We start from the raw sequence: 15,992 nt of genomic DNA on the forward strand, positions 1-15,992 counted from the left end.
TAGATGGTGGCAACCCTAACAATACATAATGCTTAAGAAATAGAATAACTTTTTTTATATACAATGAATACCTGTAGAACCAATAGAAGAACAAGTCAGGAATGAATATAGTATAGATATATATATAATGTTTAATGTGAGCAATGCCAAGGCTGATACCAAATAGGTTAGCTCTTGTGCAATTCATTCATCTCTTCACTTAAAAAGAGAAGAAAATTGCATAAATTTGACATTTACACATTTAGATTACATATATTATCACTGCACAGCTGTCCATGATATGATGTAAATAAGCTACCACATTTGGCAATTTGGAGCACATTTGGTGACTAGTTAGTTAGCAGTAGTGTACCAACCAATTTCATTGAATGGTTTTATTTCTCACAGGCTACCTCTGAATCATTCTAGCCCAATTAACTGAACATATTTTCTTGCTAGTTGATGCCAGCTTAAAGTTGAATTTTTTTTCTGATTTTAAAGACTTCACACAGAGCTACATTTTAACATTCTGAATTTGCATTTCTTATTTACAAAAATTAATTTAGTACTTCCTTGGTACAGCAGCCATTGCAACTGCTTTGAAGAAATTATGCAAACTGGAGAAAATTAATCTGGAGGAAATTGAAAGTACTATAGAAACCTTTAAAAAGTGAAAAACCACAATAATATAATATTATACATTTAAAGTTTAATGAGTATGATGTCAAATTCGTGCAATTTTCTAAAATTTTTTTTTTAAGAAAAAACAGAAAATGAAGTACATTTTTTCTCATCCTACAAGTTATCACCACAAATATTTATCACCAAATATTATCAACATATCAAGAGAAAACAATTAAAAATATATTTTAAAATACAAATTAAAATTGTAATGAAAAATATCTGTTGTTCTCTCCCATGTACACAGCAATCTGTTTTTGCTCAAAGGAACATCAGAGAATTCCACAAATTTTTCATTCTGAACAGCTTTTACATACCACAAATTAAGCATTATGTGCATTATATTACAGTCAAAAGTCGTTAATCCGGACTTGTCGGGACTTCGGCGAATCTAGATTATCGATTTTTTCGGATTATAGATCATCAGTTTAAATCTGGTAAGATGGTATGCAGAAATTACAAAATTAAAAATATGAAACCGTAATTTATGAAATAAAGAACAATTATGATCTAAAGGGTATCAAAATTTACAAAAAGAAAAGGCTTAATATTTATTTGTTTACTTTATTAAACATTTCTTTCAATGTAAGTTGTTTAAGTTGCTTCGTTTCATGTGATAATACTTTCTCTTTAATTCTATTAAACAGACATAATTTCTTGTTTAGTTACAAAGTTCTGCTGTTCAAGTCCTATAATTGCTGTGTTGAGAATGCCGACTAATTTGTCATTTGAAATTTTTTTGTTTTCAATAACCTCTGTGTCATTTTCTTCACTATCCGAAGCGAATTATAATGACAAGGAACTTGATTTAAATCATATCAATGACGGAGTATATCGAGATGAAATACTACATTTAGTAAGGAATTCCAAAAGTAAGGAATTATAAGCCAAATAAAATAAAAACATCTGCCCTGAAGATAAGGATAGTGCTGACAGATCAACTTCCAATTCATTGCGCGCCGCGGCGTTTCCCTCCCTTCCCACTGCAGGGCAGCATGAAATTGATAAACAGATTTCGGATTTCAAAACATACTTTCGCTTTGTAGATCCTTTACATATTAGTAAATATATATCAGAAATTCTATTTGACATAATCGAAAGTTCAAGCTTACTTTTATAAAATTGCTCAAACAGTCTGCAAAAAATAATAAGGTGGATCCAATTCGAAGATTAAAGAACAACGCAACGATAATTTTAGCTTAGCTTATACCGTCCGTTATACATTAAAGGCGCATGCGTAAACATTTTATGCGCATGAGCACACGCCTATTCGCAGCCGTAAAGGATGCGCACGCGTAAACGCCTATGTGCATGCGTCAACCGTCAACGCAACGCATGCGCAGAAAGTTTGTTGCTTTGAGGTCCGGATTATGGGTGTCCGAATTAACGACTTTTGACCGTATATGATACATTACTGTTATTACAAGTTAAATGTTACTGTTATTAACTGGTATGAAAAATGTGCCAAACCTTCTGACTTATCTTCAGTTTTAGGTAAATGACTGATGTGATTGCTTTAACAAGGAAGTATCATTAATTTTATATATTAAAGAATAGACTAAAATTTTTTAAAAATTTATAAAAATGGTACTTAATTACAGGAAATTTAAAGGACTAAAGCGAACTTTGGATTTTAAAGCTTTCTGAATAAACATACACAAGAAAAAAGGAAAAGTTATAAAAAATAGTTGCTGTTTGTAAATTAAAAATCATTATGAATATTCTGACAATGCCATAAAAAATAAGAACCATTTCATATATTTAAAGTTGTTTATCATTTCTTTCAATTTCCTCTGTTACTTTAAAAAAAAATGAAGTAAATTATAAAATATATGTCCCACACTGAAAAAAATAAAAAAAAAAGAAAGTTAAAAATTATATTTGTATGCTTACCAGTAACGTGAGAATGAGGATCAATGTTACCACAAAGAATCACCCTTTGAAGATTATCTTCAAGAATTAAAAAGTCATCATCTTTAGTAAATTCTTCTGTTACTGGTTGTGGAATTAAATTATGCTAAATTAGAAACAAAATTATTAGAAACACAGATGTTTATAAAATAATTTACAGTAACTGCTAAAAACTGCAAAACAAGAGTTTAACCCTTTCTGTTGAACATAAAAAAGGAAGAGGCACAAAGAAGAAAAAAATGAAGGTTCTGAATATTTTTAATTTATAAAAGCATGCATTGAATTACTTGGTAGATGAAAAATGAATCCAAATTTTAAATACAACTAATTTAAATTATTAAATGGGAGAATGGAATGTATATTGAATTATGGGCAGATGAAAAACATATTCAAATTTTAAATAAAACTAATTCAAATTATTTAATGGAAGAATGAAATTTTTTATTTGATAATACTGCTAACATAACTGCCGGAGTTTTCAGCTTAAAATCGTGTGTTATTGTTAAGAGTTATTTTTAGGGAACTAGTATAGCAAATATATAGAATGGAGGGTGACATAATTTGCATCTTCTAGGTCCCAATGTAGAAGGGTTACCACAAGCAGAAACAGAGATAGGCCCGAACAGAGTAAAGGGAAATGAGCATTGGTGCAGAGGCAGAGAAGGTTTAGTGAAACCACATAGTATAGTACAATTAATTGCTTGTTTTTATCATGTTCTCGCTCAGCAATAAAAGTTAAAGAAACAAAAAGTTGTGAAGGCCATCTTATTATGGAAACTGAATGCTGATGCAAAGAATGGAGAAACTGATATAAGAGTTAGAAAGCTAACAAGTTAGATCACTCATTTGTGATCTAGGGATAAGTTAAGACTTGCTTCAAATGATAATAATAACAATTCTGCTACTCTATACCTTTGATGTTAAGCAATGTGCAAGATCACAAATGTTGCAATTTAACTTCAGAATTGTGATATGATTTTACTACTTCTTTAGTAATTATCCTGTTCCTTTCCTTTGAGTAGATGGCATTCTATGATTTCCCACATTTCACAGAAAGCCACGAATAAATGATAATTCATCAAATATAAATAAATTATTAAAACATGCATGAACATTTCTTCCAAAGTTCTTGTACATAAATTGTGTAAATTAAAAATACTTCATATTACCATTTTAAAGCCAGTAATATGCATTACAAGTTTTGTAAAGTCATGTTTATTAATAACATTACGAATGTACACACGCTGGCTAATGAATCAGAAACTTTTGAGATTTTCATTTGAATATGTGTTAGGGATGAAGTATGCAAATTATTTTCATGATGTAAGTTACATGTGGTTAGAATACTAGTATAAGTAAGGTATAAAAGTGCTTTTCATGATGAATGAAGTAAAAAAGGAAAAACGACAGATCTTTCACCATTTGAAAAGGGCTTATTGTTGGTGCCTTTTTAGTAGGGCCTCAATTTCGAAGAAAGCAAATCTCACTGGGTTCTAAAAAGCAATCATATCAAAAGTTTCAAAAGTTAGAATCAGAACCCATAGTCCTTCTCTTCTATCCCATAGTCCACAGTTACATCTTCATAGAAGACGTAACTGCAGTTCGAGCACAGTTTTCCAACAGAGTGATCAGCAACGTCTCCAACAAATTGTACAGCAGAACCAGGACGGACTCTGCTGTGCTTCAACTGGCACAGATCATCAACCAAGGCTCTTCCCAACAGGTTTCAGCTCGAGCCATGAGCAGATAATTGCCGAGGATAGGAATGCAAAGTCAAGTGACTGTGAGAAAACCACTCATTTCTGTCCAACATGCAAGAATTCATTTGCAGTGGTGTTGAGAAAGAAGACACTGGACATCTGAGGATTGGAAACAGGTAATGTGGTCAGATTAATCACACTACACCTTATTTCGCACTCATGGAAGATGTCAAATTTGGCGAGAACCAGGGTAGTTGCAGTTAATACGTAAGTACTCATTTTTTCTTCTTTTATAATTTAAGTGAAATGCTTATGAAGAAGCCATCTTGCCTTACTCGCACTGTGCAAAGGTCTGTTGGGAGTATCGTGTTCTGCTAGCATGGAAGTGGTGCCCTGCTGTTCCTCGAGGGTAAACAAACAGCCATGGGATAGCTAGATATACTGGCAGATCAAGTGCACCCAGCAATGTTGCATATTTACCCTGATGGTGATGGACACTTCATGGATAATAATGCAACTATATATCATGCCAGAAGTGTTCAAAATTGGTTCACTAAACATCAGTCTGACTTCCAACATTTTTCCTGGCCACAGCATAACCCGAATCTTAACCCCATAGAAAATGTATGGGATATGGTGGAAAGAATCATCCAACAGCACTCTCCTCTTCCATCTAAGGTCCTCTTCCTTCCATTACAAGATCTAAAGAGCTGCATGGTATTCTCTGGATGTAAATGATTCCAGAAGCATGTAGTCTCGATGCCCAAATGAATCAGAGCAGTTATCCGTGCAAAAGGCAGCACAATAAAATATTGATCTTGGGTTTCTACTTCACTGGCCAATGTGTGCAGTATCATTTACATGATTATTTTATGGTTGAAATATAACTCAAATATTGAAAAAAAAAAGGCCATAACTAAATGAAGGGGAAAAATACTCTTATTTCTGCAGTATAATCTAAATACGTGACTGCCAACAAAATAAATTCACTGAAATATCCATTAAATGGGTTTTATGACTTAAAGTCAAGTCAAAAGTTTCAAATAAATTCTACATGCAATTCATATAGAAGTGAAATTTGGTTTCACATGTATTTGAAGAATCCTTATTCAATATATCTAAAAAAAAAAAAATCGAAAATTTATGCATATATAGGTTAGGTTATTTGAATATGGCAAAGCTCACAAGAGCTATCTGCCTAAGGAAAGGGATGCCTTCGTGGAGGACTTTCTGAGGGAAATTATTTGGTATTTATGTTATACAAGTAAAAAAACTACAAAAATTAACCATGCAGCCAGACCATTCATTGGGGATCAAACCTGGGTCGAACTCTTAGTATTCAGTGGTCTTTATTCTTAAGTACTTGGCCATTGGTGGGGCTATGTGTATGTATAACCAACATTAAACATATCAGTATGTAATAAATCAAACTACAAACTGATGATAAAACCAGACTTTGGGACTTATAATTCAGGCATTAACCCTTTAAGCACTATGAACTCATTCTAAAGCATCCATCACTATAGGTTATGAGGCCACAGTGCGACATATTTGAGTTTCACCAACAAATTTGATTTTAATTTATATCTTTCTACATCCCTTATGCTCTCACATATCATCATAAACTTGCTCATTCCAGGCATTATGCAAATTTGAGTAGAAAGCAGTTTAGTACAAAGTTAGAGAAATAGCTCATAACTGTTTAGACGTGTGTTCAGATAAACATTTGCTGACACTCATCTTGCTTCCTACTTGTGAAAGATTTAGAATCTGGCATTTAGCTTAGTTAGGAAATTAAGATTTTGAGTAGCTTTAGCAATGAATCTGTAATTTTGTAAACTTTTTCAGAAAGTACACAGTGTTTCAAAAAGAATATACATATTACAAAGTGTTACTATGTGCAAACTATCACTGCGCCTCGGCTCAGTTATTGGCGTGACGAATGCATAGTCTAGTTTATATTAATAGCCGCTATTGTCTTCTGTTTTGCATGGTAACTATCACATGTTTAAAATGGCTACTCCGCAGCAGAAATCTTTTTATGTTCTCGAGTTTGCGAAGTGCAATTCCATGATTACAGTGCAAAGACGTTTCAAGTTGAGGTACCAAAATGATCCTCTGAATGGGTGGAATATTAGCAGATGTATCAACAGTTTGTAAACATAGGATGTGTATGCAAAGGAAAGAGTCTTGGCCATCCTCGTGTTCCCGACAAAAATTTTGCACAAATTCAAACTGCTTTCCAACGTAGTCCTTCAAAATCAACTCGTCATGCCAGTTGGGAGTTACAACTGCCTACAACAACAATTTGGCATGTTTTGAGACGTCAGTTGGTTATGAAGCCGAACAAGTTACATTTGTTACAGGCTCTGTGTCCTAATGACAAACGAAAACATGTGGCATTTTGTAACGAGATTATTGATGCTATTGACAATGATCATACATTCGCACAACGCATCGTGTTCAGTGATGAAGCAACCTTTCGTGTTAGTGGTCATGTAAACAAACACAATGTTCGAATTTGCGGCCTACAGAATCCACATGCAGCCATTGAACATGTACGAGATTCGCCCAAAATCAATGTGTGTTGTGCGATATCCTGATCATCTGTTTACGGCCCATTCTCCTTTGATGGAAACATGGTTAACAGTCAGCAGTATCTCGCTATGTTACAAAACTGGTTGATTCCGAGGCTGCAAGAAGACAACTTCATTTTTCAACAAGACAGGGCACTCCCCTTACTGGTGTCGTCAAGTGCATGATTATCTGAATGAAACTCTACCGAATTGTTGGATTGGTCATCAAAGAGCTGGCAACATAGCATGTCTCATTTGGCCTCCACGGTCACCAGATTTGCAACCCTGTGACTTCTTCCTGTGAGGTTTCATTAAAAACAACGTTTACATAACTCCCACAGTATATGGAAAATGTGAAGAACCGAAACCGTAACATCAAAGACGACGGACATGCTTGCCCGAGTATGGGAGGAATTTGAGTATCAATGTGATATTGTTCGTGTCGCTGATGGAGCACATATTGAACATCTGTAATCTGAACTTAAGAGGTTCATACATATACTGCTTGGCATTGAAAATGCAACACCAAGAAGGAGTGGTCAGAAATTTATGCAAATTTTAGAGTAGATGCACATCACTGAGTTATGCGAATGATGAGAAATGTGCAGCTCTCCGACGCACGTGAAGTAAGATATAAGGGGAGGAAAGTGCAGAATGGGCAATATTCATGTCGTTATTTCTGCCAGACGAAATATCGAAGAAAGTTGGTTTTTGTCCCGGAGAATACGTGTAATAAGAAAGAATGCCAGGCCGCTGTCAAAGAAGGCACTTCCAGCAGATAGACAATTTTACGAGGGGTATGGTGATCAGACTGAGAAGGGCGGGTTGGTCCTTACATCAAATCGCAGCTGATACCAACATGGATGCGAGCATGATGCATCGGCTATGGCGAACATGGTTGGAACAAGGAAATGCGGGAAGAAGGAGGGATGCAGGTGCATCCAGAGTGACATCAGCACACATGGATCGACTCATCCGCCGACCCTGGATGTTCCCGTGTCAACCAAAACCATTTCCTGTCGATTGGTTGAACGTGGCCTGCACTCACGGCGTCCGTTAAGAAGACTACCATTGACCCCACAGCATAGACGCCAACGTTTAGAATGGTGCCAGACTGGAGCGATGTGGATGACAGAATGGCGAATCGTCGTGTTCTCAGATGAGTCACGCTTCTGTTTATACAGTAACAGAAGCCACATACATGTGTGGCGTCAACGTGGAGACAGATCTAATCTGGCAGTAACTGTGGAACACCCCACCGAGCGACAACGTGGCATAATGGTTTGGGGCGCTTTTGCCTACGATTCCAGGTCACCTCTAATTTGTATTCAGGGCACTATGATGGCCCAACGATACTTGGATAATGTACTGCAGCCGGTGGCAATCCCCTACCTTCAGGGGCTCCCTAATGCAATTTTGCAGCAGGATAACGCCCGATCACACAGTGCTTGCATCTGCCAACATGCTCTGCAAGGTATACATATGCTTCCCTGGCCACCGTACTCTCCTAACCTGTCACCAATCGAACATGTGTGGGATGTGATTGGACACCGTTTGTAGACTCTGCCCCTGCCTCGTTCAGAAGGTGAACTGTGGCAAATGGTTGAAAGAGAATGGAGAGCCATTCCTCAGGACACCATCCGCACTCTTATTGACTCTATGCCTAGATGTGTTTCTTCATGCATCACTGTCTGCGGTGGTCCTACATCCTACTGAGCCGACATCGTTCTCGCTCTGTATTCTCACTATTGTTTTGAAATAAAAATCACTTATTGCTGCTTGCTGTCTTTGTCTTTTTTCCAAATTTCATCACTTTCTGACCACTCCTTCTTGGTGTTGTATTTTCAATGTTGAAATACTTATATTCTTTTTGAAACACGCTGTATTTAGATATTGTAACTACAACAACATTTTAAAGGCGAAAATGCCTTCAGCTGTCAGTTCCAGGTAGCTGGGTGTTTTTTTTTTTTTTTTTTGTGATATTTTTTTTTAACCCTTGCACATAGGTTAAAAAAAAAAAAAAAAAACTTAAACTACTTGTGCCTGTTTGATTTTCAGAAAGAAGTTTGGTTAATAATGATAACCCATGTGAGAGCTTTGACATAACATTTAATAGGTAGGAGTTGGAGGTGAGTTGTTAAGAATTATATTTAGGGTCTTAATAAGTATTACAACATGATTTCTAAAAGATCATTATTATACACTGTGAATACATATATAAGTTTCAAAAAATCTTTGCTATGCTCCAAAAAGTCCACGAACCCATACATAGGCTGGCACACAATCACTCACTATATGCTGATTCATACATTCAATGCAAACTGCACCTGTATGCTTAGAAATAAATACAAAACAAATAGTAAAAATGCTCTTTTACTATTACTATGCTCTGTGAAGTTATGAAATGCTTTATCAGAACTGTAACATAATTGTTTTGGTATTTTTCTGTTAACGAAATACCAGTCACCAAATGTGTGCTAAAACACCAGATGTACTTATTTACACCGCATTATGAATAACTGTGCAAAGATAATATATACTATACATACATATAATATTTAGAATGCAGTGCCAGAGCTATGCATATTGAATTTGTGCAATTGTCAAAAATTTTTTAAGCAATTTGCTTATAAAATTATCCAAAAAACAGATACACAGATTTAAACATCACTATCCAAGGTTGATTACAAATTTAACATTCAATATGCATAACAAAAGTGAATTAGAAGACTGAGGAATAAACTGATTATGGCGAACTGCACAAGAGCTACTTGCCTAAGAAATAGAATGCCTTTGTAGAGAACTTCTTTATGCAAACAAGTTTGTATCTATGAAACACAGGAGAAAAATCAGAGAAACTTTATGTAAACAGTCTGATTAAATCCCAGAAATAGAATTCAGGATGAAATACCAGTATCTCAATGCTTTAGCTACTTGTACACAGGGTTACCACCCTGTGTATCACAAAGTTATCACAAAGTTAAAGAAACAAATTTCCAAATTAATGAATAATGAAAAACAAACAGGAAAGTTATGAAAATAACTAAAATTATCAGTATATCACTGAATTTAATATCTGTCTCATAAAACTTCTTCTAAAAAGCTGAAACCAAGTAACCAAGCACCTTATTTCTCCTAATTAGAACTGAACTGAGGGAAAAAAAGTAATTCAATTGATTCTAAACATATTAATATTACTTCATACAGTAAAACTAATCATTTGGTTAAGTCTCAAAAGAAATTTCTATTTTGTTGAAAAAAATTGCATATAAGCATAATAAATGCTACCTGGATTGCCTATGAGTGTAGAAATAATAGTATTTCTTATTTAAAGCAGCCTCTGCAGTTTGACACCAAAACTGGCAAATTTAAGCATGAAATTTATAATGTTCGATTTGACTTAAAATAATCACTACAGTTACTCATTAAAATTGGTGTGTGATGGCTGCTTCAACAAAGATGCACTGAAATAATTATTGTGACTCAGTATAATCTACAGCAGCAGTTCTCAACCATTTGACTAACGTGCACCATCTAAACAAAAATTAAAAAACTTTAGTACCACCATTACATTTTATAATGATTATTTTTCAATTTCTCAAAAGAAATATTAAACATATACATGTATACATATATATATTGCCATTGGCACAACGTATTGGCTGTTTGTATTAAATATGCACACATACAAAATATTAGATTAAAAATTGGTTACCATTTTAATTATCAAAATTTAAGTTATAATACTTTAATTCTAATATTTTGTGTGAAATCTGCGCCTGTTTGAGATCAACTTCTTTACATCTGGTCTTATTATTTAGTTTTAACCGTAAATTAGGATCCACTTTTAAATTTGTTCTGTATTTATTTTTCATATATAACATAAAAGAAAGTCCTTATTCACACAAATATGTTGTGCAAAAGGCAATCAAAATTTAATAGCTTTATTTGAAATTCTTTTCTTTGGTTCAGCCAAAATTTTACAAGTGTGTTACTTTTGAAATCTTCAGTTAGAGTTCGATCACTGGAAATTTCTATCAATTGTTCTTTTTCTTCATGAGATAAAATTTTGGGTATATTCGAACAAAATGGATTTCTAATCCCATTTTATTTTTCATAATATTTGGGAAAATATATATTGAAATTATTTATCAATGAAGGCAATCATTTTTAATGTCGGGTGCTAATTCTTCTTTTATTTTCAAATTATTTTCATTTAGAAAACTTTCTAAAAGTGGTAAGAAGCTTAAAATGTTATTATCCAATTCTTGGATAATTAGGTTGAATTTTTTTATATCATTGCATTTATTTTATTTCCAATGGTAAACAAATTAACACTTTGTCGATGTAATCCTAAATTTAATTCATTTGAATTTCCAAAAATATCAGCTAACTATGCTTAACACACCAAACATAATTCACTAAATAAATAATTTTGCAATTCAAATTTTGAATCACAGAGGAAAATTTTGATTTCTGATCGAAGTTCAAAAAGACGTTTTAAAGCTTTGCCTCCGGATAACCCCCATATTTCGGATGTAACAAAAACATTTCATGTTCTCTACCCATCTCTTGGCATACAATCATAAATATTCTTGAACTCAAAACTCGGCTTTTAACAAAATTAACAATTTTCATTAGCTTAATTCAAAACAATTTTCAGGTTTTCAAGAATTCTTTTGGTTACTAAAGTTTCATGATGAACAGAGCAATGAGTAAACTTAGTTCCACATGAAACTTTCTTTAGTTGAGAAATAACACCGGAAAGTTTTCCTATTAAAGGCTCAGCTCTGTCACTGCATATGGCAATCCGCTTATTTCAAAGAATATCATTCTGAGATACAAAATTGTCAATTACTTTGAAAATTTCATTTTCAGTTGCTCTATCATGAATAGGTTTGCAAAACAAATACTTTGGGCAGTTCGTTTATCTTCTTCGAAACGTATGTAAACTAATAATTGAACAAAGTTTGTTATATCAGTACTTTCATCTAATTGTAAGGCAAAATGCTCACTGTATTTTATTTTTTTGAATAAGTGTCTCTTATGGAATTTGCCCTTTCATGAATTCATCCACTTAGTGCATCATTTGATAAAGGAATACTATTAAGTTCATTAGCCGCTTTTTCGTTTAATAAGTTAAAATGATATCTTCAGCTGCTAGTAACATAACGCTTTCTTTAGTAGTGTCAGCCTGTCCAGTCTCGGCAATTCTTAGGCTTACTAGGTAACTAGCTTCCAAAGCTTTTTCACTTGAAGTAACAAAACTTTTCATTACTTCACTATTTTTGAACTCCAATAATTTCCTCTTAAAATATTATTCAGATTTATACATTGAATTGGCATGCTTACGTTCAATATGTCTTTTAAGAAACGACAGTTTCATACTTTGATTAGATAACAGTTCACCACAAATAACACACTGAGGTTGAGGGTCTGCTTCATCTCCATTCCAAGTAAACCCAAATGATAAATAACTTTCATTATATTTTTTTCTATAAACATTTTTTCTTTTCTTTTCAGTATTCTTAGTGGTTAGTAGATTGTTTTGGAATACTCACCTGTGAATCATCACTTTTCCACTTAAGTCAATCCTAGACATTTTTCTACTTTAAAAAATCTAAGTTTGATTTATTATTTTTTGACAAATATTTAAACGCACAATACATTACAAGTTCATCAAAAACAAACGATGATATTCTCTAATCTGATCGAAAAGTAAGGAATACAAAAGCAACATGATGACAAAATACCTGCTGTTAAGAGACAGCAAATAAATTATCCTAATTGGAAATAGAGCAATATGAGCCCAGAAATGGTGGTGACATAAAGTGTAAACATGCTAATAAATCGATCAACTCTAAAAGAATTAATGAGATACTGTTAGCATTGTAGAAACTTATTTTTATTGCTTATGAAGTACAACATCCATTTCTATTACTATTTTGTAAAACATCATTTATCAAAATTTTGTTATGTCCTATGGATAAAAGAATACTTGTGAAAAAAAAATAGATTATTTTGTTAAAGTCTATGAGTGCTAAAGTATTATTTTGCTAAAGTCTATGGTGAGCAAAGTTCAAATCGCATAAATTTACCAGTGTTAGAGAAAAAACTTTTAACAAGATGTTGTGGTATTTAATTTTTGAATATAACAGTAAAAAATACTTCGTTTCTTTGCATTTTTCTCTTGTGTGCCACCAGTGGTATGCGTACCACCAGTTGAGAATCGTTGGTCTACAGCAAATTTTTTTTTTCTAGTAGTAGTCAACAATTCCGATTACAGCTTCAAGCAGGAAACTTATTTTAATAAACGTAACAGAATAATGCCCCAAAGTCGATTAACAACTTAATTTCCAAAGCAGAAATGTAGGAACTATTTCAGTTTATATAATGATAAAAAAACACTAAATTGGTAAAAAACAAACTTTAATGCATATTAAACAATAATAAAGTTAATCCCCACTATAACAAACTTCAATGTCCCAGAAATTCGGTTCACTATGTCCAAAAAGATAAGAAAAATACATTATCAGACAAAAATGTCTAAAAACTGAATGATGAATAAAAACACAAATTGATCCATGTTTTCACATCTATCAAAAATAATGATTGATATATCTAATTTTAAAAGAATCATATTAAGATTTAATTGCATTTATAATTCTGCACATTTGTTAAATTTGTTGGTTGATGTTTTCCACTCTCCACAAGTGTATGATCAATTGTCCTTTGTCAGAAGCATTTATTCAGATATTTGCAGATTAAGGCTTCTTTTGAATGCCGAACAATTTCAGCAATGCTTCTTCAACATTCCTGTGCTCCACCTTTCTTAACTTTTTCCTTCCAAATTTTTTCATTCAGCAGAGGTTACAGAGTTTTTCTGTATGGCACCAATTGTAGATTTAGATAAACTATATTTTGTCAGATATTGATTTGGTAGTATCAATTTTGTAATTTTAGAATTATGTTCACCTCATTTTCAATGCAGAAGCCTTAGATTTGCAGCTTGCCATGTGGGTGAATTTTTGACACAGAAACAGAATACAGATAGTTTGGTTAAAGAAAATGTGAGAATTTTACTCTTCTAGAACATATGAAAATGTCAAATACATGTCTTATCCAATTATCAAATGATAACACAATTAATAGAAATTTTAAAGCATTTGTGCTCAAACAAACAAAACAAAGGGGATCAAAACTTTTCATTTCCTAAAAGAAGAATCAACTGCAAAACCATAAGATATAAGATTCACTGTTTCCTCTTAGCCTTAAATAAAATTCTGTCGGGAAGCTCAGTCAAAGAATTTGAATAAATTGGGGAAACTATTCATGTTTTTTGGTTCAACAGTCATGTACACCACATGGTGTTCTAAGTTATGTTTACTGTACCCTCGTTCTCCTAAAGTTGGATGTCACACCTGCACTATATAGCCTTTGTTTAAAAGTGGTTGGTGAAAATGAAAGAAAATAGCACTAAGATGTGTTTCTTTATGGATGGAATATGGCTGAAGTATAGATCCTATTGTTCTAAACATGGATAATTTTTTATTGTTGTTGTTTTGTTAAAACTTGCAAAATTTTAGAAAAAATATAAAAAACACAAAAAAGTTTAATCAAAGATATCCATACAATTCATTATATCTGTTTTTATAGTCTTGGCAGTTCACTATAACATGATAAAATAGCATAAGTATATAGGAAACAGGACAGCAACAAACGGTTCATTCATTACATTCAGGGATTAATTATAAGGTAGGTTCATTATTGTAATACCAAATACCAAAACAATGATATAAATAAAATCAATATTTAACTTACGCATCTACCTAACATGGTAGATGGTTTAACATATATCATATTTTAAAAACTGATACCAACTTCTTCACTGATTTCTCTTAGTATGCTCGGATGCAACTCCATGTGTTTATAAAGAGTTCCAATTATTATGCAGTTTTCATTTCCACTTACATCACAAAGCTGCTTAATAGGAATTTCAGAACCTAAATTAGAATTTAAAAAAATAATTTAAATGTGTAAATATTTAATAAAAAATATAAATATTGCAAGATGTAATTTTAAAGAGAAAAATTATTGTACCATAAAAAATACATGGAAAAAAACAGAAAAAAAGAAGGAAAAGAGAAAAAGAAACATTAAATGAACTCTCAAATGTATAAACTATTTTGCTGGCTAAATGGTTGTCTATATGTGTTTGTGACTGTTGTCTCAAATATTGCATTTTCTTCATACCACAATACTAAACTCAAAATAATTTCAAGATAAAGTCTATCAACCTACACATATTTACAATTCCTGCATTATATAGTTTTTTGCCCCTATACATTTTTTAATATATATTAAGTTTCCTAGTACTTATGCATTAATGCAACCATCTTGGTTTAATTTGGCATTTTTTATAGATGAAACAACAGATGTTGTGCAAGATGATGTTTTTCATAATTTTTTTAAGAAAAATTGATAGAAAATTTTAAGAAAACTATTGATAGTTATAGTAAGTTAGTAAACATTCAACATATGAAAACATACTTTAGCAATTTAAATACAAATTTTAATTATTAAATAAAATGATACATTAAAAACATAAGACATATTTTTACCCGAATCTTTCTATAATTTTTATGTTATTCTCTTCTCCTAGAATGCACAATAATCTGTTTTCTCTTTAAAATAAAAAAATAAAAAATAAAAAAAAAAAAAAAAAAACCAGAGAATCGCAGAGACTCAGCTTTGCACCTCAGCAACAGTAGCTATCTAGGAAATGCATTTCGATGTTGTTCTCTTTAGAAATTTTCATGCAGAAATTTTATTGCAGTTTCTTTAATCGCTGGCTAAATTCACAAGTTTACATTTTAAAACTAAGTTTAAAAGTCAAAAAATATCATGATATAAATTTTAAAAAAACAATTAAAACTTAAAATAATAATAAAAAAAAAGTTTAAAAAAAATCTGAAAGTTTTCAGATTTTTAATTATGCCCAAGGGCATTTTCCAACATTTTGCATGTTAACTTTATTTATCAAATATCATGCTCTTCACACTTAAAACCATGAAATTCAATTCAACAGCAATATCACAAAATAATTTTAAAAGAGCATGCCTTTAGAATTTTCAATACAGTCTCA

At 32.4% G+C, this 15,992-nt stretch overlaps 1 protein-coding gene across 1 annotated transcript in view; it reads right to left on the bottom strand.

Moving 5' to 3' along the window:
* The window catches only part of PolD2 (DNA polymerase delta subunit 2), a 142,927-nt gene that overhangs the window by 106,503 nt on the left and 20,432 nt on the right, over positions 1 to 15,992 (bottom strand). The window contains exons 2-3 of the mRNA XM_085810832.1: positions 14,729 to 14,850; positions 2,554 to 2,677 (exon numbers count right to left, since the gene is read on the bottom strand). Of these exons, the coding sequence (XP_085666958.1) occupies positions 2,554 to 2,677; positions 14,729 to 14,850 (246 nt within the window). The remainder of the gene's footprint in view (positions 1 to 2,553; positions 2,678 to 14,728; positions 14,851 to 15,992) is intronic.

Source organism: Stegodyphus dumicola, chromosome 2 (genome assembly GCF_044657685.1).
Source record: "Stegodyphus dumicola isolate Sdum_Otavi_A_Nest chromosome 2, ASM4465768v1".
Taxonomy (NCBI): domain Eukaryota; kingdom Metazoa; phylum Arthropoda; class Arachnida; order Araneae; family Eresidae; genus Stegodyphus; species Stegodyphus dumicola.